Raw genomic sequence first — 26,628 nt, forward strand, 5'->3', positions numbered from 1 at the left:
TGCAAATATGAAATATTTACACTCTGTAGCAGCTAATATAATTCTTCTTTCTATATTAAATACAGTTGCTGGATTCTTTACATCATAAATAACTTTTTGGGAAAAAAAGGACCACAAACAAAAGAGACTATCCTAATTGATTGTTAAATAATGCAGAAGAACTACGTGTGATCATGTGATCCCTCTGTGTTGCTCCTGTTGAAAAGAGTCTCAGCTGATTCTGTTGTCGAGGTGGCAGTACAGGTACATGGCCACTATCATGGCAGCAATCTGAGAAACAAAAGCACTAACTTTTAGCCGAACAGAGCACATTTTCAATAAATTCAATCATGACTTTCCCTTTCACATTTCACCTCCAATACTCCTATTCCTGCAGCGATGCCTCCCACAATGTTGGCATGCTCTTTGAGGATCTTCAAGATGTGTTTGAAACAGCCCTGAGGGGAAGAGTGTGTATGTAAATATAATAATCAATTATTCACAAATCAACATGATACACACAATAGTCAACAAATGGAAGGCACAAAAAAAGGACATTTACTATATTGCTATGTTGTTCTATTAAATCAGGGCTACTTGCAAATAATTAGCAACAGCAAATATGACTTTTAATAAACTTATTGATTACATTGTTGGCCAATTTAATATGATGAAAAAAGCATAAAAGATCCAGTCTTCAGGCTCAACATTTTATTGAATTGACAAACAGTACAAAAACAAACTGGTAGTATTAGCTTTGCTAGCTACAGGGCTTTTTAGGAAGTTGGATGTTCTGTCCACCTATTTTAGTAGAGATTGAAATACCTTAACAATAATCGTATGAATTGCCCTGAAAACACACAATCACAACCACCTGAAGTTTGGTTTGATTGACTAGCTGTGTCAAAGTGGCATCAGGATTTGACCTCCCTCTAGCTTTCCTTTCCGTTCTTTACACAACATTTCTGTAACTCTTTGTGTAAAGAAAAGTGTGAATATGTCTTCCGGTAGCATGTGCTATTATCCTAGTTTCAAAACATGACTGGGTCTCCAGTACGGCTGTACTAAAAAGGTGTAAAACTACATGTTAGCATTGTCATTCTGAGCAAGTTAGCATGTTGACATTAGCATTAGCCTCAAGTCGCTGCTATGCCAGTACAGTCCCCCAGAGCCTCTTGAATGGCTGTCAATTCATTGTCTTGTTACTGTCTAATTTACTTAAAACAAGAATGACACAGTTGACAGTTTATTACGTACACGTAAATAAATGCAGTCTCATACAACCGCGAGGCTGTAGCCCCACCATTCACGAAGGTCACAATGTTCTGTTAAATCTATGAGAGATATTTAAATGGGAATCTAAGGCCTTTAATTTGAGCTGCTTTTGGATTGTCAACAGTGCTCAACTTTCCTGTATGCGTATACTTTTTTATATTCTTCTTATATTAACTGTAGTGTTGTTTCCATCTCACCTGCACATCGCTGCGCTCTGCCTCGATGCTGCTGCAGGGGGCGCTGTAAATCCAACAGCAGGTGGGGGGTAGACTACCTCCGTTCTCCTCTTCAAACTTAGAGCCCACAAAGTCTGTGTAGTTGTTGAAACCGCAGCACTTCAGCTGAGAGGAAAAGCAAGAAAACACTTTTGTTTATATCCAATGTGCAATTTTGTACGAAAACTTTTTAGTTCAGTAAAGTTTAGTAAAATCATTGCTGCTGTGTGAGTTGAGGTTGTCAGTTCAGTTTGTTGTCTGAGTATTTCTATTCAAATGCCATATATTTTCCAGCCTTGGCATTTTTGTTGCATGTCATACCTCTCCGCCCCCACTTTTCTACAGTGTCCTCTATCCGAAATAAGGAAAAGATTTGCACAAAAAAGTCGAAGGTTGATCTGTATTATTCACTGTGTTGCACTTACAGGTTCTGTGTGTTAAAGAAAGTAACCATGACACTGTTGGCACCACATACAGTAGCTTTGAGTTTTACAAATGTCTGTTTTTAAACTCTTTGAGTGTTAACAAGTGAATTCCATTTCATTAAATTAAACCAAAACTTCTGCTTCTCTTGATATAAGTAAGAACATGTGTTCCCAGTCAAGGTTGGAACATGCTTTCAACACTTTTCTTTGCATTCTCAAACCAGTGGCATTCCAAGTTTGTTTTTCATTAAGTGAGTTAAGGAGGGGATAAAAGCTGAGTTACCTTGACTGAGGCATTAGTGCAGGTGAGCTGAGGTAACACTGATGGACAAACCCAGAGAGATGGCATGCACGCTCTACAGTTCTGTTATGGCTTTTGTCTGATTTCCATTGAAAGATTGGTAGCATAGCACTTTAGCCACAGGAAGTCTGTTTATTATTAATCAGCTGAGTGAAGGCAAGGCAAGGCAAGTTTATTTATATAGCACTTTTCAACACAAGGCAATTCAAAGTGCTTTACAAAAAATGAAAGACATTAAGAAAATGGCATTTAAAATCAGTCATTAAAAAGAAAAGCTAATAAAATAAACATTAAAAGAAAAAATACATGGATAAAAGTTACAGTGCAGTCTAAGATATGAATAGTTTAATTAAAAGCAGCGACAAAAAGAATAGTCTTCAGCCTGGATTTAAAAGTAGTCAGAGTTGCAGCGGACCTGCAGGTTACTGCAGGACAGTGTGAGAGGGAGAAACCATTGAATAGTCCATTGTTTACACTCAAAAGCCAGCATGACCCATTATCTACTATCCATGGGTTTGACTGTGATGCCTCAGAAGTTGTATTTTCATTGAAAGGAAGGGACTTTAAAAAATGTGACAAAGTGACACTGCCTTGAGTTATGTACATCATTAAGCCTTAATACAATTTGGACAAATTACATGTATACAAAAATGTAAACGGTGGTCATGAATGGGAAAATGTGCTACAGTGTATATAGACCAAAACAATTTGTTGTACCAGGGTGTAAATCTGTTTATGTATTATGCTACAAGCTACATTGTGAATTTGAACAAGGGGTTCTGGGATTGACTTGCTTGACTGTTTTTGGCATAGATGTATAAAGAGAACTGGATACAGAGTACACCATTTGCTTAATAGCGCATGAAGCCAAAATGGTCTGACTCTCTCGAGAGCAAAAGTAACCCATCCACTCTCAAGATCACTCTCGGCACAGTCAAATCACTCTGGGTTCGGCTTTTAGCGTATTTTACAACTTTTGAAACCTAATGATTTAAAAGAGGGCTATATAAGTGCTTGTACTGGGTAGGTCATTTACCGAAAAATTAAATATTGCGCTGAGTTACAGACAAAAAAGTACTTTAGCGCATTTACATATTTAGTGGTGTTACAGAGAAACTGTAGTTGTAGTACCACCGTTTGGCCACTATATGATTTTGTTTGTTTTGGCACTTGGCTTCTTTAATCGGCTTCATTTTCTAGCACAAGCAGTTGGGTTTTCCTTTACATACATTTGCAGTTGTTGTGACTTAATGCAGAAACAGTACTTTGATTTCTGAACATGCACTTGGTGAAAACGAAATACTGTAGGCCTACCTCTGTCATGGTGGTGTTCCAGATCTTTGTGACCACAGGATCGCTGCCGTAGTCTTTCTGTAAAGCAGGGGTCACCCACGCTCTGATGATCCCCTCAGCCTGAGGGAAACATACTCAGGTTTAGAAGTTTGTTGGCAGAACCTTATCCTGAATCTGATTTTAGCTTTATCAAAAACAAGTATTCTTGGTTTTAAAGAAATGTCCTCCAAAGATTTTTTGGATTTTTGTGGAGTCTATTTTTATATAACATTAGAAAGACTGATTCTTATTATTACATTATAAGCTTATTGTGCTGATTTAATGTGGCTGTGACTTTGGAATAAATAGACGTCTTTAGCCTGAAATACAGAGTAGCAAGGTCAGGTGCAGACACTGGAAGACTACAAAGAGTTATTCATAAACAGGACATCACTCCGGCCTTGAGCTTTGGGTGAGCTCCGCTCCCACACATAGCTAGAAAGCAGCCTTATGAAGATAACACTTTTTCTGTAGAAACGTTAGCGAAAACAAATTACGTATGATGGTGCCAGAGTAGGGAGGGACTTCCACAGGCCGGCCGAATGCTGATTGGGAGGATCGTGTTGCCAAGAGACTATCTGAGTCTGTGCACCTACCAAAGAGAACCAAGTCTAAACCACGGTATCTCTTCATCTAGTCTTCTTGACCAATCATAAATGTACGAGCAACGCCCTGTGTAATACAAATGTATTGTCGCACGAGGTTCGAGGCTCTTTCCGGAAATAGTGGTTATAGATTACAGTTTTGCTGTCTGTCATTTCTATGACGTGACGGAGTCCTTGTTAAGTGAATATATATCTTTTGCTCTCTTATAATAAATAGTTAAACTTAGAAGTTGTCTGTCTTTCCTGGAATTTTGAACACAACATTTTCAAAAAACTATCCTTTCCTCACATTTCAGAAAAAATGTAAACCAAAATGTCCCAACTGTCCATAGTTGACAACATTATCTGTAACGTTCCTAACCTTTAAAGTCTGACAAAAGATTCCCATTTTTTAACAATTTCCCAACTTCGACTTAAACGTCCTGAATTTCCAGAACCGTTTAAAATGTAATCTGTTTTATCGGTAGTGTCCGGTATGTAGATGAGAGGCCTTTAAATGCAAATAAGCTCCTGTGGGCGGATATAAAGCACCTCACTGCACTCCAGTTGAGTCCAACAGTGTCACACAAACGCACACTCAAGAATACACACCACACTACGGAAGCCCCTGAAAATAATATACTGCTGCTGATTTCACGGGGAGGAAAGGTAATTCTCTGGAAGTCACCTATTCATCAGAAATTAAATAAATCTTCTCTCACACAAAGCACTTGGGAAATAAACAGCCTCGGCATGGCACCTGGAAAAAAATGAAAAAAAAATCAAAAAATGGCCGAGCCATTATTCTCAATTCTTCGTCTGCTTTTTATGGTCGTAAACTGGGGAGCATTTACATATATATAGATGCTCCTGATGGCTTCGGTCAGGACACATTTTGTCCGCTTTTCCTGTTTAGCCAAAGTGCACAAAAAGGCAGGTTATGTTTGAGGCAGGAGGGGAGTCTTTGTTGTGGAATAATTCCTCCACAAACGCACAGGTTAGCTCTCTTTCCCGCCTTCCCCCCATCCTCTGTCTGTTGTTTCCTTTTTGATTAATAATCCCGTCGCGTACAGTCACACAAAGGCCCATTTGATGAGGAGGGAGAGTGTGTGCTTTACTGTACGCACATGTGGCCATGTGCACCCGTGTATCAGGTTAGTGTGTCTGAAAATGCCTCTTCTGTGTGTGTGTGTGTGTGTGTGTGTGTGTGTGTGTGTGTGTGTGTGTGTGTGTGTGTGTGTGTGTGTGTGTGTGTGTGTGTGTGTGCGCGCACAGTGAAGGGGCCAGGCGTACGAGATGCCCGAGGGGATGCTGGGATACATGCCACAATTAAAAGTGCCCCCCAAGAAGCAGAGAGAGCGGCTGAGATCAGAGAGGGTTATTACCAGCCGGCTAATTCATCACTGTCACTCTGCCCCGCGCCTCGCCACATCCTGTTAAACACACACACACTCGCATGCTTACACACTGATATGGGCCCCTGCAAACACACACACACACACACACACACACACACACACACACACACACACACACACACACACACACACACACACACACACACACACACACACACACACACACACACACACACACACACACACACACACACACACACACACACACACACACACACACACACACACACACACACACGGTGGACAGGCAGGACAAAGACTATAGCAACACACAGCCCAGTGAGGCAAAAGCGATAACACATCTATCAATACGGTCACCACCTACACAGTACACCACCTACACATGCATGATACAAGTCTTCAGCTTCATGTGATATTGATCTTTTGTTTACAGAGTGTTGCTTATTCTGAAATAATTATCGATATCTTTTACTGCAGTAACTGGTTGGCTGCTAATTGGTTATTGTTATTAAGTGGAAAAGCAATAAATGAGAACCATATAACATTCAGTTGAGCAAGGCTTTGTTATGAGACATTGGTTACATTTCCCTCCATCTGTATGTATGCTTAAATGCAGTAGAACATTTGAAAAAAGATGCAAAAGGGGGCAAAAATAAATATTTTGAACACACATTGTAAAACCTGTATTTGTAACATCTACTGTCAACAAAGCCCCAGTTTGATCCCTTCATTTATTGTCTTTGAATTCTATTCACAGAGCTAAGCATCACTACAAAGATCTGTGATTAAGTGGCAGTTTTTGCTTGAACTTATCATTATGGAGTAAATGTTGATTGCACAATGTAATGGCTTTACAATAATGATGCCTTTTTAGAATGGTTCCCTATAAGCCTCACTTTCACTTTGCAAATCCATCTGCCTCTGGGTACAATTTCCCAGGATAATTACGGCTCGATTTACCATTGCGTAACCAAAAGAGTATGAATTCTAATGGAAGTCAATAATTATTTAGTTTTTTTCTCTGTCGAAATCAGTAGCTAACAATAAGAAGTTTTATTGCAGTTACTATTTTAATAGTAAAAATGGCGGAATAGGCCGACCCTAAAGTTAGCATAGCAAGGGCTCCCTCAACAGAAAATATACTTTGTGTTATACTTAAAACGTTTTGTTCAGCAGGATAATCTCCACGTAACATTTTTAAAGCGTAAATGCAATCGATTGATGTAAAAAGGTAACATTATGCTATAAACCAACTACATCACTATCGCATCATCACGGCTAAGCTAACGTTGGACTTCGGTGTGATGACGTTTAGTCTCATTCAGTCACTATTTTTATGACACATAGAAGCTTCAGACATTTACCAGTTGGTACTTACTGATGTAATTTATGTCATAACAAAATGTGAAAATCCTTTAAGCTTGTGTTAACAACAGACCTTAATTAAAAAAAATTGAATTAGAGATGTGGGATCTGGAAGTGCGGAAATTCTAACTAATTTCTGGGTTTTAGGACCCATTCCTGCACCAGTCCATAGAGGCTAGACCCATACAAAATGACATACGGTTATTTGAATACATGTGAAGTTTAAAGGCAGGCAGTTTATGTTTTTAATGTTTTCGTATAATTTGTATATTTGTTTAAAACCTTTGAACATATAAATCAATCGCAAAAGCTAATGGGTAAAAATGTTGTATGACCTCAGACAATTTACTGCTTTTTGGAATTATCTTTTAGAATCTTCTGCTTAAACATTTATAAATTGCTAGCTGGAACAACACAAGATAAATGCCTTGTGTTTTTGTAAAGAGATAGAAAATAATCACTATGCTAACAGATGCTAAAAGGCGCAGTTCGAGCTGGTGATGATTCTCCTTGGGTTCGTCATGATGAGTGACCCCTCTCACATACACAAAGTCATTTCCTCCTTTGTTAATGTAAAGATATTGATCGGTGCAGCTCTAATCATCTAGCATCACTAACTCTGGGCCTAATATCTCCTCTTACTGCTGAGATATTAAAGCAAACAGCAATCAGTATTGGATTACGTTTTGAGGGGACATTCCTTTACTGTACACGGACGTCCGTGTGATTCATTAAACGCCACATCACATCAATTCCATTCATCCAGTATGAAGTCCATATCAGCCCCACTAATAAATCTCACCCTGGTCACTTCCCAATCACTTGACGGAGAAAGAACAACCATGACCACTGACGGCCTCTCATAATGCCTGCTGAAATTGCTTATTAAATCTCAGTTATTCGGACCACCTGAAGGTTATAGGCTCTTTGTTTAGATGAGCTGCAGGGCATGGTGGCCAAAAGGCAGATTTATACCTCAGATAAGTAGGACAGAATAGATCAACGCTTTATTTACAGCCTCCTTTCATTGTATACGCCTCTGTCTCTTACTTATTGACACAGGGTGCTATATATATGCATATTAGATGTACATTGGCCATATTCATTATTCAGATGCTATTGTGTTTACTGTGTCTTATCAAAAGCACAAGATGGACAGCTGCTCTCGCAGACTCATATCCGTGATGGAAGTTATGATGTCCTTTGTGTTTGTAATGAACAGATGATGCTAAAGCAAAGACACAGCACGTTAAATAGACTCTAAACCTTATCTGTGATCTGTTTAAGGAAGACGCATCTGAGTTATGTCTTGCATTTCACTGAGCTTTAGACAATAGCTCACACCTCTCTCTCTCTCTCTCTCTCTCTCTCTCTCTCTCTGCTCTCGCCAGATGCCGTTTACATAGCTTGTCTGGCATTTGCAAATGCTGAGCTAACCGAGGCGAGCGAAATGGAGCAAATGTATTTCAGCAAAACTGCCTCAGCAGCAGCGGCGCTCCCAACTCAGCCTCGAAGGACACACTCAGAAAATCACACACTCTTTGAGCTTCTTTGTGTGAGAGCAGGCACACTCAGGGTTGGACAGGACCAGAATGCATTAGATGGAGCGAGAATTAACATGACATAAATGGAGGGAGTGGGGGAAGTAAATGGCTTCACTGCAAAAACAAAAAAAAGACTTATTATTTCTATCTAGAGGCGAGTCGTAAACATTTTTGATTAACCTGTCAAGCAGTAGAAATGAACATTTTAAAGTATTTCCTAGAAAGGAGTGTTTGTATCCTGGTACAATGTAAAGTCCAGCTGGAGAGTTACTTGTCATAAGGTCATAGTATAGTATTTCATATACATGTCATATAAAAAAAGCAATAACAAGGCATACTACAGTATGCCATTAAAACATCATAAATAAATGAATGGTATCATATGCCATACATTTGTCAGAGAATGTAGTCACAGAATAGGATGTGTAAAAAGTGGATGTATATTATCTGATAAAAAGATAATCAGTCTTTTAAATGCAATATGATATAACTAAGATAACGTTATCTTATGTGACTATTTTGTTACTTTGTATGTGGTCTACTGAAACAAAAGTACATTTTTGTTTGACTTTGACCCAAGTTTTGTTGACTTTTTTCTACTTGTACTGCCATAAGTAATAGAGGACAATATATTATTTGTTTCTGAGTCTAAAATCAATATCATTATATTGAAACCAAATGAATAGGTTGCATGGTGAAATTCATATAAAGTCTCTGTAGTGATAAAAACACAGTTTTCCAAGTATATACAGTAAGAAATGCACACATCCTGCATTGGTGAAATAACAGGCATAGAACCCACTCTTTCGAGAATAATACAGGAAACAAGATCATATTAATTGGAAATAACCTTATCTTGTGTTAAGAAAAAAGTAATTCAATATCTACATGTTCTCCAAACTAAACGTCAAAATGTTTATTTGCTGTTGCCTTCCAAACCAACTCACATAAGCATTTACCCATTGAAAGTCCCAGTCCATATCTTTTGTCAGTATCTTGCACCAATCCCAACAATACCAGCATCTACAAGTGAGGTTCCCAGGAAGGCCCCTCTCCTCCCTATAGATGGATGTTTGTTAGATTACCTGTCTTGCTTCTAGGGATTCAGAAACATCCCATGATTGGATAAAAAACTCCACTCTCTATTTTCTTTATTAGGTCCCCAATCTCCACTAACCTCCTTTTACATAGCTCATTTGAAATCCTTGTAATTATTATACGTGGCACTAAATGTAAATGGAGCATGTGTGTGTGTGTGTGTGTGTGTGTGTGTGTGTGTTTGAAAGAGAGTGTCACACATATGTAAATAGGCTATTTTGCATATAAAATGCTTTAGCTTCAATATTCCAGAGTAATAAATTGCTCAAAGTTGGAGACGGCGCACATGGCCCCTGGGCTATCCCGGAGTCATTAAGTAGCCGAACGTAGTCAGGCGGACATAAAGCCAGTAATTCAATGATGGCTACGGCTATGATGGAGAATTTACATGGAGATAAAATCCAGAGAGTGGGACGAGGAGGTGAGAGGGTGAAAGAGAAAGACGGAGAGGGACGAGATGAATTAAGAGACAAAGGAAGGGGAGGGAAGAGGAGGAGAATGAGGGGTGAGAGGAGGGAGGGGATATGTGATGAGGCAGTGAATGGGAAGAAAGGTGAAGAGGGGGAAACTTACAAATGAAGAGTATGCCAACGCCACGACTCCAGCTGCCACTTCAGCGATGAATATGATGAGGATGATGGAGAAGAACTGCAGGATGGGACAAGGAGAATGTTTTAAGTACTTCATTATATTAAAAATGGTCTTGGTCAGTTTTACAAATCCAAGTCTAGCAATTATCTGCATTAATATTTGCATTAAAAGGCAGAAGTGGATGCTTCTTAATCCCATAAACTGAGGGATTTCCTTTTGTCAACAATTGCTCCTTAAGTGATACAGCATTGGAGTACGGAGCCTTTAAAAACTAAATCTTGTACAAATAAATACATATATTTTAAACACCAGACTAAAATAAATGATTCTGACGTTTGTTGCCACCAACAAATTAGAATATCCTGAGTAGTTTTAAACAGCTATTGTTGTACGTAACAATCACAAACTTTCGATAAAGCTTTAATGATTACACAGGGGGACAATAAGCAGACACAGAGCGCAAATGCTCCATTCTACCAGCTCATTTATTGTTTTAATGCTGTCCATTACAGCCGTTTGCCATGGTGCTTTGGTTCCCGCTCGTCCCGTCAGTCGTGGGATCTGCTGCACCGTCATCATTCAACTCAATGGGAGATGTGGACATGATGGGAATCCACAGGGGGAAAAGGCTGCTTGTTCTCCTCATTAGACTCACTGCAGTGGACTAAGAGGTAGTTGGCTTGTCGATAATGAGCATAATAATGTACACTGTGTTGTTCGGAGGTAGCAGGTATACGAGGATGTCGGGGCGGATGTGGACATTAGCTGAGCGCTTGATGAGCCGGGTGCAAATGGAAGGATGGGTGTGATTCTGAATGTGGAGCAACTGGATGTAAAAGCACCTCATGAACCCATACATAATCATTTAAGGTGTTTTACATCATAATTGAATTTGTCGAACTCTTCCAAAGGCACTGGGAAGCAATCAAGCGGCAACACTGAGGTCTTAAAATAGAAGCCAATAATGTCCCTTGAACATGCATTCTCTTTTTAATGGTCTGCAGGAGGCGAGTCCACTGGTTGCAAAAATATCTGATTGACTAGAAGTCTATGAGAAAATAATTGTACTTCCCACATGATTCTTTACTACAGTAGAGGTTTTATTGTCTCAGTTGCTAGTTGAAGTATTTTTTTTAATACAGCATGACGCTAGTTTTAGTAAAATAAGGTACTATTTAGAGTAAAATTGTGTGCTTTAGGGTGTGGCTATCTTGACCAGGTGCTGGTTTGGATGTTGTTGGTATTTTCATTCCAATTTTAACCCTTCAGAGATTGTTTTGCGGTCAGGAAAGTTCATTATACTGTAACTGTTTGGTCACCTTTACATTACTTGGTGACTGCGTTTAGTTTGACTATTTTGTGTATAAATGGGTGGCACCTTAAGAAATCATCATTTATATTCTTTTTATTTATCAGCATTCCCCACACTTTTGGTGTTGCTGTTTATTTTAAGTAAATTATTATTTTCAACCCGCCTAGTATGGCTGTATGTTCATGACAAACACATTTTTTTGTTGAGTTTTGCCAAGTTCTTGCTCATTTTAAAATAATTTCAACAGACCTGGCATTTATTTAGTAAACAGCACTTTCCATTTCACATTGTAGTCAGTGGGAATACTATGGAATCAGGCTTGTGTCATTAAGATCAAGCAAAACGTCTTCTTATTGATTCCATAACCAATGGGCTGCCAGCATTGTGATTAGGCAGGAAATAAACCATTCATATCTTGTTACCATTGGCACGTTGGTGAAGTACACCTTCTTCATGCCTTGAACTCACAACTTTAATAGTGTTGACACTTTTCCATACTAGTTTTTTTACACCTACCGTGAGAAGCAGACACTTGCTGTCCTTGCGGGCCCCACAGCAGCCCAGGAACCCCATCAGGACCAGCATGGCCCCGATGGCAATGCAGAAAAAGCCAACGTTGACAAACTGCATGCCTTGGCTGGAGAAAGGCCCCAGCAGCTGGAGGAAGGAGCCCCCATCCACGCTCACCCAGATGCCCATAGCCAGCAAGGTCAAGCCACCCAACTGCAGAATAATCAGGTAAACATATTCACAATAAATTAGTGCAAACAAAACAATACAAGCACAAACTTCAAATCTGGAGTGTTGGACTTTGACGAATACATGATGGTCTGTTACATTTGAGCCTTTGCCACACACCTCACACAATGCTGTCATCTGTACTTCCCAGTATACCCGTGTTGTGGTGACTTTAGACTAGAGCAACCATTCCAGAAACGTAGCTTCTGCCATACTCTGTTACTATGGCATGTTCCATAGGGATACTATCAATGCCAGAAAGGGGAGACAATATCTTTTAAAACGGCAAGTAAAATGTCCATCATTTGGGAGGGTTAACAGCCCTAGAGGGGATAATGGGTTTTTGGAAATAAAAGGCCATCTTACATGGCTAACTCTGTCTTACTATTACCTCTCAGTGACACCATGTCACCTCAATATCGTTCACTCCATTCAGGGAGAGAGGATGATTCCTTTTGTGAGACAGAGAGGTGCCGCCTCGGGCCAACTTGGCCTATTTTTACTTTTCTAAATGAAATAACTGCCCTTTTACATGACTGCCTTTATCTCCCCTCATGTCACACAGGCATAATAGACAAAAAGCCATTTATTGATTTTCTTGTTCTGCTGAATAAAGCAAGCCTTGAGGTGCATATAAGTAGGCTAAAGGATTACAGTATACACAGTCAAGGTGGTGTAAATCTCCTGTTCTCTAAAGACATGGATGTTTTATTTGTCAGGTCTGCAAGTTAGGAAATTAATGAGAACAAGGACATGACTTCACATATGAAGAAGATGGACCTTTATTGATCCCCCGAAGGGGAAATTCAGTTTTGGAAATATGTAATCTCTATAAAAAAAAGATTGGCAGTATCGGTTACCAACAAGACATGATTTTGGCATCGGAAGCTTTCAGGGTTTTGGTTTGAAGTCCGAAAAGAATTTGCCATCATGTTTGCGCAACCTTTTTATTAGTTAAAATTAGCTTGTAAACTGCCTACTTGTGAAACAAGTCTTGCATCTTCTCTCAATTCCAACTTCTTATTTGCTTAAAGTTTAAAGGAAAAACTGAGTGGCACACAAATAATGAAGCCATGGCTTGTATATCTGTTAGCTACACTTGAAAGAAGCTGATATTGCCTTTTTAGTTTGGAGATTGTGCCAATTGTAACCAGTATGTGATATACTAAATGTTTTTGTCTTGGCAGTTAAACGGAATCACATAACAACTGACTAAATACAATCAACCACACACTGGACGACAAGTATACTATGCCTAGAGTCATATCCCTGCGAATCGTGAGGAACAAAAAGCATAATTTTAAATATATAACCTTAATTTAAATAAAAAATTGTGGATTATGATGCTTATGTACCAAACAAAAACTCACACTACATGTTCTTGACATCCCTTTATAGAGTATGTAAAGTAGAGCAGGCATTACAACGGGATCACTGACGTGCATTCATAGAAATCCAAAACATGTGAAACCTGTTCATAACAAACAAAATCCAAACTATGTCACATGTTTCACATTACACTCTGTAAATCACCAGATCCCACTGTCATTATCTCGCTCTGTCTGCCTCTCCCTCCTCATCTCTCCACCTCTGACCTTCTCTTCCACCCTTTTATCCTCCTCCGTCTCCTCTGTATATTTCACCCTGAACTGCTCGTACTGAGTGATTTCTCGTCTTCGGCAGCAACCATGTTTGAAACCTGATATTGTCTGTCAGGCTCCATCAGGCTTGTTGCAGTCAGGGGGCCTCCGCTCCGCTTCAGGCCCCGACACGCCACATCTCCTGTCAGACGCTGACGTCTCCCACGTGGGGATCATCATTTTCTTTGTCTCCCTACCTTGGCCTCGCTCTTTCCATCTATTTTTTACTCTCCATCAGCCTCTCCCCACCTTTCACTCCAGGGTTTCTTTTCTCGTCTCCTGAACCTGTTCAGTGCCATCATTGCCCTGTTGGCTAAATGTGATGCGACAAACACACTGCCCCTCTTACTCCATATGTGACACCATCATCCCTCACCAGGTATAATTATAGTTGGCACAATATCTTCCATTTTTTTTATAAATAGCTAATTCCTTTGATGGTGTGCCATATGCAGGTGGATGCCCTGTCAGTTGAACACCCACATGGCAAAAGCACTGGAAGTAAATCAGGTTTTTGAGAGAAGGGGGAAAGAAGAAGCAGTGTCTTATCGTATTGAGATGGGAAACATAACATATTAGGGTTAGAGGAGAGTGAATGAATAACAGGCACCAGAATAAGAGGCCACGGCCTCCAGAGAGGGGGAGGTGAATGGAGAGATAGAAAGATACAGAGCGAGCAGAAAAGAGAACGGGCCTGTCCCACCCCAATTGAAATGGAATTGGTTCTCTTTCAATAGGATGGAATGAGAAAGACGTCAGTTGAGTTTAAAAACCCATTTTCATGGGTCATATTACCGAGAGCAGACAATCTGATTAAGTTCCGACTCTCGGGCCACAGATCTGCACACACAGAGCATTCATGGAGACACTTCTAATTTCCAATGCATTTTGATCGGCTCCAAGGCAGAGTCGAGATGTACACTTAGAATTAGAATCAAAGGGTTTATTTTTTGCGGACTTGCATCCTACTGTTTCTATCAACACTCAAATGGGTTTCTTAAGCTATTTCTTCACACATTCAAAAATGGCATTCAGTACCAGGATACTGTTCAATTCGTTTTTTATGTTGATGACAGTTCTTCATAGTAGTAACTGCGCACATTTCAAATACAGCTCTCTTAAAAGCAAATCGGTCCCAATTTTCTATTTTAATTTTGACAAAAGCTGTTTGGTCACCAAACCACTTTTGGGTTGGCCGTAGGTGGAGGTCTCTTGGTGGTAAATGGTCAATGGACTTCATTTATAAGGTGTTTATCCAGTCTTTACGACTCCTGAGCGGTTTACATTTACGAGTCATCGTTCACCCATTGGGGTGTGATTCATTCACACAAAGGCAGGGGCTGCCATGCAAGGTGCCACCAGCACAAGGATGCCAACATTCACAAACATTCAAACACCATTTTCAGGAGCAACTTGTTGTTAAGTATCTTGCCCAACGATACATCAACATATTAAATTCATGGTCTGGGATCTAATCTGCAACCTTCTGATTGAAAGACAACAGCACTACCGTCATCTAGAATCACAGCTTTTTACTGAAAACCAAGGATTTCAACATGTTTTCTGTCACAATGGTCAACTCTAAATGAATCAGCCCATTCAGATCACAAAGGGATTTTAAACAGAACTACTTCGACTGAAGCTGGAGTCATTGGTCTAACTGCATTATTAAACAAACCTGTTTGTTTTAATTTAGTTTGTTTTTGATTTTAGTTTATGAAATTGATCTTATTTTATGTTTAAGTACAATTAACATGTGGTGTCTTTGCCTTCTATCCGTGGGATGACACCGTGAACTAGTGACCTACAGTATAAGTCCGGAACTATGGTAGATTATGTTTCACTGTCAAATAGGTTTTACCACAATGTCCACAACTGTGGTTGGAGGTTTGGTTTTAGCTCTTGCACAGATGACTGGTGTACGGTTCAATTATGGGGTTCAGCTATTTTAAAGTTTATTACACTAATTATAGATTGACATGAAACATATGGAGCTATTATTTATGGCTACGGTAAAGGTTTCTTTATGTAATCACAGTTAGCAGCTTAACTTTATGCAAAACTGACTTCTCTACTTAGCAAAGACAAACCATAACATTTTAATGTCAAGTTTTCAAAGTTAATGACCCAGATTCTCCGAAGAACATTCATTAATTTCCTCAAAAATAAAAATTCTCAGAATGCAGATGGCCCCCGAACACGATGACGCCAAACTTGAAATACAGCCGAAGTGTTTGAGCGGTCCCATTAAAGCATCGTTTTTTATGAGCAGCAGAGAATTATTTAATCAATTGTGCACTGCTGGCTAACATTTCAAACAGACATCATAATCAGTGCGCTGCTGTGACTTTTAAGAGGTGCTGCATCGGATTCATCAAGCAGCGTATTGGAAATGTGAGGAAAATGATGACTGGTGCTGGGAGCTTCATCTGTGACAGTGGGACTCCAGGTGGGCCCGACTCGGCGGGCAAATTCAGCTTACCCTCGCCAAAGTTTCTCTCCACTTCATAAACCACATTAGTTATCAACATTAAGCCGAAGATGAAGCTGGCAAAATTAGAGCCTTTGAAGTTAATGAGATGAAAATTGCTACGAAGAGGAGAAAAAGGAGCATCATGTATGGCTTCTGGCTGATCTGAAATGTTTGTGTAATGAATGTTTGCGTTGAAGGACGCTATGAAATGATTTTCTTCACATTGTGATGACAGCTATTTTTTAATTCACACATGACTTTTCATCTCTCCCCAACCCCCTCCTCATATATGAGCATGCAATCAGAGCGCAAACACATACTCACAAAGATAAGCAAGTTGAACAAGACCATCATCAATTTGACGAATGTGAAGAAGCCCATTATAATCTGTAATAAAAGGAGAAGATAAATTATTGCATTTCCTCTTTCATCAGCCGAGACCTTTTATATCTCTCTCGCTCACACACATGCTCACACACACACACACACACACACACACACACACACACACACACACACACACACACACACACACACACACACACACACACACACACACACACACACACACACACACACACACACACACACACACACACACACACACACACACGGTATATGTGGCCAATCTTCACATGCATGCTGTGCTATTACATCCAGCTCACATCCCAGAGAAATTACTGTGAAAATTACATCGCTGACAATGACTCTTAATGATAACTCACACACAGCTGTGAGAAACAGTAAAGATATCTTATAATGGGTGATCTTTGGAGAGGGAAAGCCATATTAGAGAGGAATGTGTTTACACGTGGTAGAGACATTAAGGCACAGCAAATGGTAAAGTGAAATAATTAAAGTAAAAATATAATAATAGATCCATAAAAAAATCTTACCCTTTAGTGTGGTAATCTTTCTTAATATCCAAAGTAAAGCCAATTTCAACACATTTAAAGTCCCTGGTTTCAGGAAAGCTGACCTTTTTAAATGAAAAAAAAAACGCGATGAAACAAATTTCAAAAATAGTTTTGTTATTTTCCTGTGGCTCAGGTAAGAGGTGCCAGGCACTAATCTGTCTGAAAGATATCCATAGAGTGATGATGGCCATGCAGGTGAAATAATCTGATTTCAGAAATATGATAAGTGCCTCCTTTCAGGCGTGGTCCCTGAGGAATGAGGATACAGGTGACAGCAGGAGGAGTTCAGGTACAGGTTCTTTAGTGGCAGCTCTGACCCCTGCAGGTAAGGCAAGGCAAGGCAAGTTTATTTATATAGCACTTTTCAACACAAGGCAATTCAAAGTGCTTTACAAAAAATGAAAGAGATTAAGAAAATGGCATTTAAAATCAGTCATTAAAAAGAAAAGCTAATAAAATAAACATTAAAAGAAAAAATACATGGATAAAAGTTACAGTGCAATTAAACATTAAAAGAAAAAGTACATGGATAAAAGTTACAGTGCAGTCTAAGATATGAATAGTTCAATTAAAAGCAGCGACAAAAAGAAAAGTCTTCAGCCTGGATTTAAAAGTAGTAAGAGTTGCAGCGGACCTGCAGGTTTCTGGGAGTTTGTTCCAGATATTTGGAGCATAATAACTGAACGCTGCTTCTCCATGTTTAGTTCTGACTCTGGGGACAGAAAGCTGACCAGTCCCTGAAGACCTGAGAGATCTGGATGGTTCATAATTTAGCAGGAGGTCAGAAATGTATTTTGGGCCTAAACCATTCAGTGCTTTATAAACCAGCAGCAGTATTTTGAAATCTATTCTTTGACACACAGGAAGCCAGTGTAAAGACTTCAGAACAGGAGTGATGTGATCCACTTTCTTAGTGTTAGTGAGGACTCGAGCAGCAGCGTTCTGAATTAGCTGCAGCTTCCTAATAGATTTTTTAGTGAGACCTGTGAAGACACCATTGCAGTAGTCGAGTCTACTGAAGATAAAAGCATGGACAAGTTTTTCCAAATCCTGCTGTGACATTAGTCTTTTAATCCTAGATATATTCTTTAGGTAGGCTGATTTAGTAACAGTTTTAATGTGACTGTTGAAACTCAGGTCAGAGTCCATGACTACACCTAGATTTCTGGCTTTATCTGTTGTTTTGAACATTGCAGACTGAAGCTCAGCGCTAACTTTTATACGTTCTGCCTTGGCTCCAAAAACCATTACCTCAGTTTTATCTTTGTTTAATTGGAGAAAGTTCTGACACATCCAGTCATTGATTTGTTCAATGCACTTACTCAGTGTTTGAATTGGAGCATAGTCTCCTGGTGAAATTGTTACGTAAATTTGTGTGTCATCTGCATAGCTATGGTAACTTATTTTGTTGTTCTTCATTATCTGAGCCAGTGGTAGCATGTAGATGTTAAAGAGAAGAGGCCCCAAGATGGAGCCTTGAGGAACCCCACATGTCATATTTGTCAACTCAGATGTGTATTTACCTATAGAAACAAAGTTGTTTCTGTCCTTTAAGTAGGATTCAAACCAATTCAGAACTGTTTCCGATAGTCCCACCCAGTTCTACACAGGTACACAGTGACACAGATGTATAGCACAGGATCCCTTTCTCTGGGATTGGAATATAAAATAGATGGACGTGTACAATTTATCTGCTTTATATCGAAACATTAATAAAGATCCTATGTGTCCGAAAATCCCCAAAAAACGAACAAGGTCACATTACTCTGAAAAGTTCCCTACAACCAACAACACTTTGGACCAATAGGCATATGTCTTTGGGATTATGGGCTTTTTGAGTTTATGAGCTTTCTGTACAATACATGTAAGGATGCTGGTTCTGGATGCTATACAAGTTTCATATAACGCTAGCAGCTTTGATATGCTCTGTATTGGATATAGGGGAATTTACACAATAACAACTCCAGGTGACATAACATGAGATAGAAATACGTTTGCAAGATGTATCAAATTGTTGTTCAAATGATGGGCTTTTGAACTTCTGTGCTTTCAGTACAGTACAAGACAGGGTTCTTGACCCAAGTGAAAGCTATATCGACCATTGACTTTTTTTACTTTGACTTTTTAACTTACGTTGGTGATTTAATTTATCTAACAAACTTATCCAAAAACCATGATATTTTCTTTCACTTAACCAAGAAGTAGTGCTGCCCTAACGTAAGTAAAGTGTATTGGAATCAGAACAGAGCGCCCTCAATGACACAGGTAAAGCTTAAAATGTGTAACATGCCAAGTGGTAAGATAATTATGCGTCTTCCCATGCAATCACATATACTATACAGGGGTTAAATTAGCAACCAAATAGGCACGCAATGTTTGTTCCAGGCTGGCAAAAATGTCCCTGCTGTATGGATGCTGGTTCTGGGTGCTAAACAAGTTTCATTAAACGCTAGCAGCCCTAATATGCTCTGTATAAGATATGGGGAATTACACTCAATACATTTGCCAGATATATATATATGAAAATTGAAAAAAATAGTTTCTGTTAGTGACTTTTTGCCTTATTCTTTTTCAGTACAATATAATGCAGGTGCATATTGTAGGAATACAGTGCTCTCATTAAATGTTAAAAAGCTAGCACGTCTTAAACCAACTTGTGGTGATAACATTGGCTTGATCAGATAGCTTGAATGTGAACAATATATTACCACAATATTGACATTAAGTTACTGAATAGTACAAAATATTTGAGGATAAAACACAACATCCAACTTATATTTCTTCCTTTACACTCCCAAACCACTGCAGCAGCACCCACTTTGGCCATCTGCCTCTCTCCTTTGGCTGTGTTGCTGCTTTATGCTGTCGACTCTATTGTTCCTCTCTCCTTCCTTTGTTCCTTTAACCCCTGAACACTGCAGTGGCCCCTGCTCACCGACAGAGGGGAGTAGTGAATTGCAGAGAGCCCCCTCTCATCATTGTTCTCCTGCAGCTTCAACTGGTGATGAGTGTTTCCCTGAGTGGAGGAATTTGCTTTTCTTTGTCCAGGAAGACAGGAGTGAAAAGAAGTAAAAACTCAAATAAAATGTTCTCTGTTTATTTGGCGTCACCACTTCGGGATGCTGCCAATTCAGTTGTGAAATTGAGTTCCAATTCAAATCCAATCAATTTAGATAAAATAAGGGTTAGGGTTACCAAAATAAAGCTGTAGCTAAAAACTTGATGACAGATCTTTTTTATGGTTTGGCATTTCTTCTGCATCCTTACACCGGTGTTTTATGGTTGAATGCAGCAGCAGGATTCAACAGTGTTTCCCTTTGTCTCATCACATGTTTCTGCCTAAGATTCTTCTAGAGCCCATTTATATAGAGCTGCAGGCAAAAGAAAAAACTCCCTGAAAAATGGCAAAAGCCCTCTGCCCGATGCCACCTTGTTGGGGAGTTGAGCCCATATCAGCCGAAGTCTTTCTCAGTAATATCCCTTTAATGGCCCCATTTTGAGTTATGACAATCTCACCCACACCGTCATTAACCCACCGGTCCTTAATCTCAGCAAGAGGACCACCTGTCAGGCTTTGTTATCCATTAAACCGTTAATAATCTCTGCCAGCGTCCCGCGCACGCACACACTGTCCCCGCGGCGAGTGGAGAATGAAATGATCAGATGTGTGCTTTTTCTCCTCTGATGAAAGCAGTGACGGGCTGTGGATATCTTGGGTGAGATGGGGAAGGTAAAAAACAAAGGGTCCCTTAATGAGGTCAGTCAGATTGAGTATTATCAGTGGCCCCCCCAGGGCAGCTGCCACACTGCTGCTGCTATTACATGTATACCTTGTAGATCCCAGGTGAGCATTGATTCATCCGGTAACCTGATTTTAAGGTTGATACAATATCATCCTGCTCGAGCTCGGCAGCGTTAATGGTCCAACTGCTCATTAAAAGTTCCTAGACACCTTGATAAAGTTCTGTGACTCATGGTGATCAGCCTGGAAATGATGAATACTTTTAGTTTGACACACGGTTGCTACAATTTGTTGTTGAAACAAGGAAATGTCTTATAACTAGACACAGAAAAATGTCTTAAAACTAGTCATAGGGAATGGGTTTGATAAATTGATAATGCCAGAGATGTCAACCTCAACGCTTGTGTTTCATCTGAAAACCTTAGCGTGTTAAGAAAAAGTGATGGAAATGAATTACATGTTGAAGTTTGACTCCAACTTCCTACGGATTTTTACCATGAATTACATGGCAGTGAAAAGGCAAAGAAAGCAGAGGAATTGGCACAAGCTACATGTATTGAATGGTAAATGGAGTGTACTTATATACTTAGCAGGTCTTTTCGACCCCTCAAAGTGCTTTACATACGAGTCATTCACCCATTATTCCTGCTGAGCTAACATTCATACACATACCGCCATCAGGAGTTAAGTATCTTGCTAAAGGAAACATCAACATGTTGACTGCACGGGCTGGGATCGAACCCACAGCCTTCTGGTTGAAAGATAACTGCACTTCCTCGCAGCCACAGTCACCCTATTGAACTGATAGGAGACCATTTGACATCAGTAAGCAGCAATAACATAACATGTTTTACTTTATTCTAACTCCTAACCCTAACTAACTAGCCAGTCCGCTATCTCCAACTTCTAGAAACTAGCGCAAGCTTGAGCAAAATGACTTTCCTTAGTTTTCTATCGTGATTTAGTGCATTTGCCATTTGTCATTGATTAGGTGTTCCGCACGAGGTAGATTCCTCCCACCAGTTTGTCGTCCATTTCTTTATTACAGCACCACACATGAATACTAATATTTCAAATTTGTGATAAACCTTTATTGCATTTTTGTCATTAACGCTAAATGTTTTAATTGATTGACACCACTAATTAGTACCATAAAAGTACACATGCGTAATTAAAATGACTATATATAAATCATAAATCATAATTAAAGTTTTTGAATATGTTATGAATGACTATTTTCAAGGCATTTTTACTACCTGTTATTCATACTGACAGTGATAGAAGAGAGGAAATGAGGAAGAGAGATGGGGAATGACATGCAACACAGGTCCCCAGACGACTTTAACTGGGGACGTTACGGTTCATGGTTGCCAACCTTACATCCCTTGGTTAACAGGGTGCAACGTGCCTTTAAACGTTCAAAGGGCATCACTCACTGCTGGCCTATAGAAAAACATCATTACCCCACATTGTAAGCCCACATACAAGTACTATGTCCAGCGTTGACTCTTAGTCCTTCCAGTAAACGTTTTAATTTGCTCCATCTTTAATTCTATCAGTTCTCTCTAGAGAATACTAGTAATCAAAGACTTGACACTAGCTAGCTAGAGTCAATTGTCCTGTTGCTGTCAACTAAAAAACGGTTTTGACTAAAGTGTTTTAGAAGAAAACATAATTATGTGCATTGGCCGTTTTTCTTTTCAGTTCTCAAAGTGCTGTTTAGTTGTGTCACACATAATTCCTTGCTTCTGGTTATGGAAGAATTGTTGATGTTTTATTGTTGTCCAATTGATAGTTCCCCCAAACTCAACTAAGATATTTGAATTTCTGCTTAAATATTAATGATGCCGGTATTGCCACAAGGAAACTCAAATAAATTGTTTCAGTATTACCATTTTATGCCATTGAACACACTTTAAAAACCGTTCCCTATTAAGTCAATTTAAAGAAAAAAGATAGGATGAAATTCGAGGATTTTTAATTTAGCAATGTCAGTAAAACAAGGATTTACAAAACTGAAGAAGAGAAATAACTGTTTTCAAAGGATTTAGGGGACTTATTTGTACTTTAAAAGAAGAAATCACTACTTTGCCGGCAACATATGTTAAAGGTTTCCCTATGACTTTGAAACCATTACATTATAGTTTATTTGTGCTGAATGTAAAACTGCTCAGTTGTTTCTCTTAGTTATTTCCTGAAATGTTGACATTGTGGACATTCATTCATTTTTTTCACCTGAACATAATACACTGCTGGAGGTGGTGGTGGTGTGTGTGTGTGTGTGTGTGTGTGTGTGTGTGTGTGTGTGTGTGTGTGTGTGTGTGTGTGTGTGTGTGTGTGTGTGTGTGTGTGTGTGTGTGCATGCAGTGTGTGTGTGTGTGTGTGCATGCAGTATTGCGCTGACAGGCCTTATGTTAAACGTATTTTTTTCTGATAGAGACCGCAAAGTTCATGACCCCGTGAACTATAAACCACCAGTACGAGGCCTCTTGACTTTGGATTGGCGTAAATAGCCTCTGGTCATAGAGCGTGTGCGTTACAAAAATCAGATGATGATGATGATGATGATGATGATGATGAGGGCGTTGATAGTGATGAATACTTGCACCTATCCTGACCTCTCCTCTCTGCACCCCCCCTGAGGCAGGATGAGTCTCTAATCTCCGTGTTGTTGTCCTCGGTCAACAAAGGGGGGGAAAGAAAATCCGTGGTGATGAATCTGCTCGGAACACGTCGCTCTGACATCCCATAATGCCTTTTGTTCAGACAATAACAATCGCTGGTCCCAATCTTTATGAAGTGCCTAATTATTTCCACATGGCAAATGATTTTGAGAGCCTTCACCTAAACGAGCGCAGCAGTCACTTTATTATTGTTCATCATCCATTATGTCGACATTACAAATTGATAATTTCTTTCAAGTGAGGGATGAAAATTGGGGGCCGGAGTGGCGCCAATTCAGACCCCGTCGGCATAGAGAGAGGTACCCCAGTGACCTCTATTGTGTCTTCTGTGCTTTAATTTATCACACACACACATAAGCATTGCATATTAATTCACAGCAATCCATTAGGCCATAGGAGGTCCATGGTCCATAAATCAAAACTAAAGGGCTGGCTAATTGACTTACACACAAAGGAACAGGACGGCTATGAGGAAGATAGGAACAGATAAGAGATGGGGGAGAAGAGATGAAGAAATGAGGAGGAAGGGGTTAATGGAAAATTAAGTGAAGGACGGGAAAAGAGGAGGAAGAGAAAAAGAGCAGCGGCGTATCGCTGCCGTTGACCTGCGTGCCTCCTTTGTTCTATGACTGATGGTATTTCGCAATGACACACATTGCTTATGAGCCCCTGTGGCCGTGGTCTCGCTCTCACCACCTATAGGGCCACTGTGCAGCGACAGCATATAGGGGACAATTCTCGCAGGGCTCTTAGAGGCGCTGCTAATTAGCTAAAAGGGGTCATTTGTATGCAGCCTCCCTGTCTCTTTATCTGCCGCTCTTTCTCTGGCTCTTTCATGGTCTCTGCCTCTTTTCCTCTCTTGGTTATTAATCCATTTCCCCCCTTGTCTTTATCTCAATTTGTCTCTGCGACTGTAATTGCATCTGGTGTAATAATTAGCGTAACTTGAGTCTAATAAGTTGGCTGTTAGGGCTAACAGATTAGAGTTCAGAAACTTCCATTTCCTCCTCCTTGGTTCTAATGTACTTACAGAAGGACATTAGCACCTTCTAATCTGTTACATGTCTCAAGTTTCTGTAGGTGGAATTAACCATACATGGTTAGTTTTAGTGTGGACAGAGGTACAGTATGGGTCTTCTTAGTAATCGAAACCAGACCTGGGTCCAGATGTAACCTAATATTGCTCTTAGTCCTGTTTCTGTGTCTGTATTTCAAAACCCAAGTAGATCCAAGTTGACTTGATCATGACCAGCTCTGAAATGTATGCATCCATAAAATAAAGCATAAGCATTTGTTCACTATACTTTATTGGCAAAAATATAAAAATGTAGGTGTAAATGTACGTTTTTTTACCTGCCGGATTTTATTCCAGGTCACATACATCTGGTGTTGGTGCTTTTGTTTTACAGCTTCACAGTGTTTTTGGTTCATATAAGTTAATTTGTGACATTTTGCCTGCTTTAAAATTCATCATTATTTGGTTTTTCATTGCTCCACCCATCGGTCACTTCTGCTTCAAAAAACCAAGGCGGCGATGTCCAAAACGCCAAACAGGATGCTTCAAAAGGGTATTTCCCCAAACCAATTCCATCATGATCACGAAGTACACTTCTTACAGTCTTTTCTTACTTTAAGGGTTTAGACTCTTGATAGAGTTTTATTAAAAAGTGATTTCTCATTGTCTAGTTTGAGACGTTTTTAGTAATATCTTTCAAAAATGCTGGAGCTAACACCTTTTATTTATTTCCTTGATGTTGCATCTTTCTCCCAAGTCTTTGTTTTCTGTCGCTCCTTTCCTTCATCCCTTCCTTCCTCCTTTCCATCTGCCTTTTTTTACATGCTACAGCACACACACTCCTGGCCCTCAGCACCATTTTCAGTTTCCCCATCTTGTGTAGAGGATTGATGGAGATATGGGAAGCTGTCATGCAGTAAATAGCATGGACATTGGCTCCCCGCCACGAGATGGGAATCAAGCCTGCTTCTTGTGCTCTTAACGCTTCCTCCCCTCTCCCCTCTCTCACTGTAACTCTGGGCACCCTCCCGCCTCCTCTTCTTCACCTGAAAAAACGTTAAGTATGGACCGCGGAGGGCAGCGAAGCCACGGCGAAAGCCTCCCCTCCATTCCTCACTCTGATGCACGAGCCAATCTGCCTCCCCTAACAAAAGGCTCTCCAAAGCATCACTCCTTGTCCTCCTTCAAAAGTATAAAATATATCTCTCACCTTCTCCTACTCCTCGGCTCGGTCTCCCTTTCCCACTCATTCCCTTCCTCTCCATTTCTTTGTTTTGCCCAGCTAGATGAGTTATTTCCCTGTGACGTCTCATCAGGCATGCAAAGCGCCTCATCGCGGCATCATGGACAATGAGTCCCTCTGGCTCGTGAAAGGTTAATGCTTTGGATGATTGTAAATTGGTTGGCTATTTCAGGGGGCCGTGAAAGGGATAAGTCAACCATAAAATTTGATCGGCTGCCTCCCTCTCATCCTCCTCCACCTCTCTCATCTGCTGCATCCGCTGTCACTTCCCTCTATCATTCTCATTTTCATTCTATCTTTGCTGTCCTCATTTTCTCTCCGCATTTAATTCCTTCTTTATGTTGCCATTTCCCATTTGGTTACCCAAACAGGAGTTCAAAGGTCATGAGACTAACATCTCATCCCTGTGGCGTCCTCCCTGGCTTTGTCCCACATTAGGGGAGGATTTCAGAGAAATGACCCACTCTCCCTTTATACCTTCGACCACAATTTACAGTACAGCATGAGACTATAGTGGGGAATCATTTTAGGCTGGTCAAAGACGAGTAGAATCACTTTTGTGCTCACATGGTTATCATTAGACCCAGCTGGAGTAGACAGCGTCCCCATGTCGCCCTCCATAAAGCAGTGACCCCTCAACTCTTTGAACAATAACGGCTGGCGTCTGGGTGGCTCAGTGAGCCGAGACATGTTTCTTTTTTCCCTTCACTTTAAACTGAAGAGACGGTATACTTAGTTTGTTTCCTGACATGATTATTACAAGTCCTCCAACGAAA

At 40.0% G+C, this 26,628-nt stretch overlaps 1 protein-coding gene across 1 annotated transcript; it reads right to left on the bottom strand.

Moving 5' to 3' along the window:
* Positions 1–210: 210 nt before the first annotated feature.
* On the bottom strand, positions 211–25,945 carry LOC117560453 (tetraspanin-1). The gene is made up of 9 exons (XM_034237304.1): positions 25,820–25,945; positions 17,148–17,230; positions 16,576–16,638; positions 11,917–12,123; positions 10,071–10,145; positions 3,510–3,608; positions 1,452–1,595; positions 354–437; positions 211–270 (listed from the first exon to the last, which is right to left on the bottom strand). The coding sequence occupies exons 3-9, from the start codon at positions 16,630–16,632 to the stop codon at positions 211–213; spliced, it is 726 nt and encodes a 241-aa protein (XP_034093195.1). The 5' UTR covers positions 16,633–16,638; positions 17,148–17,230; positions 25,820–25,945.
* Between the last annotated feature and the right edge of the window lie 683 nt (positions 25,946–26,628).

The sequence above is a fragment of the Gymnodraco acuticeps genome, unplaced genomic scaffold (genome assembly GCF_902827175.1).
Source record: "Gymnodraco acuticeps unplaced genomic scaffold, fGymAcu1.1, whole genome shotgun sequence".
Classification (NCBI taxonomy): domain Eukaryota; kingdom Metazoa; phylum Chordata; class Actinopteri; order Perciformes; family Bathydraconidae; genus Gymnodraco; species Gymnodraco acuticeps.

Bases quoted from the DNA above. Each gene is read 5' to 3' on its own strand.
- LOC117560453 (XM_034237304.1), bottom strand. From the start codon at position 16,632: ATGGGCTTCTTCACATTCGTCAAATTGATGATGGTCTTGTTCAACTTG. The intron at 12,124-16,575 runs GTGAGTATGTGT...ATTATTCTGCAG, and splicing joins TGTTCAACTTGCTTATCTTT to TTGGGTGGCTTGACCTTGCT. The intron at 271-353 runs GTGAAATGTGAA...TTTGTTTCTCAG, and splicing joins CAGGAATAGGAGTATTGGAG to ATTGCTGCCATGATAGTGGC.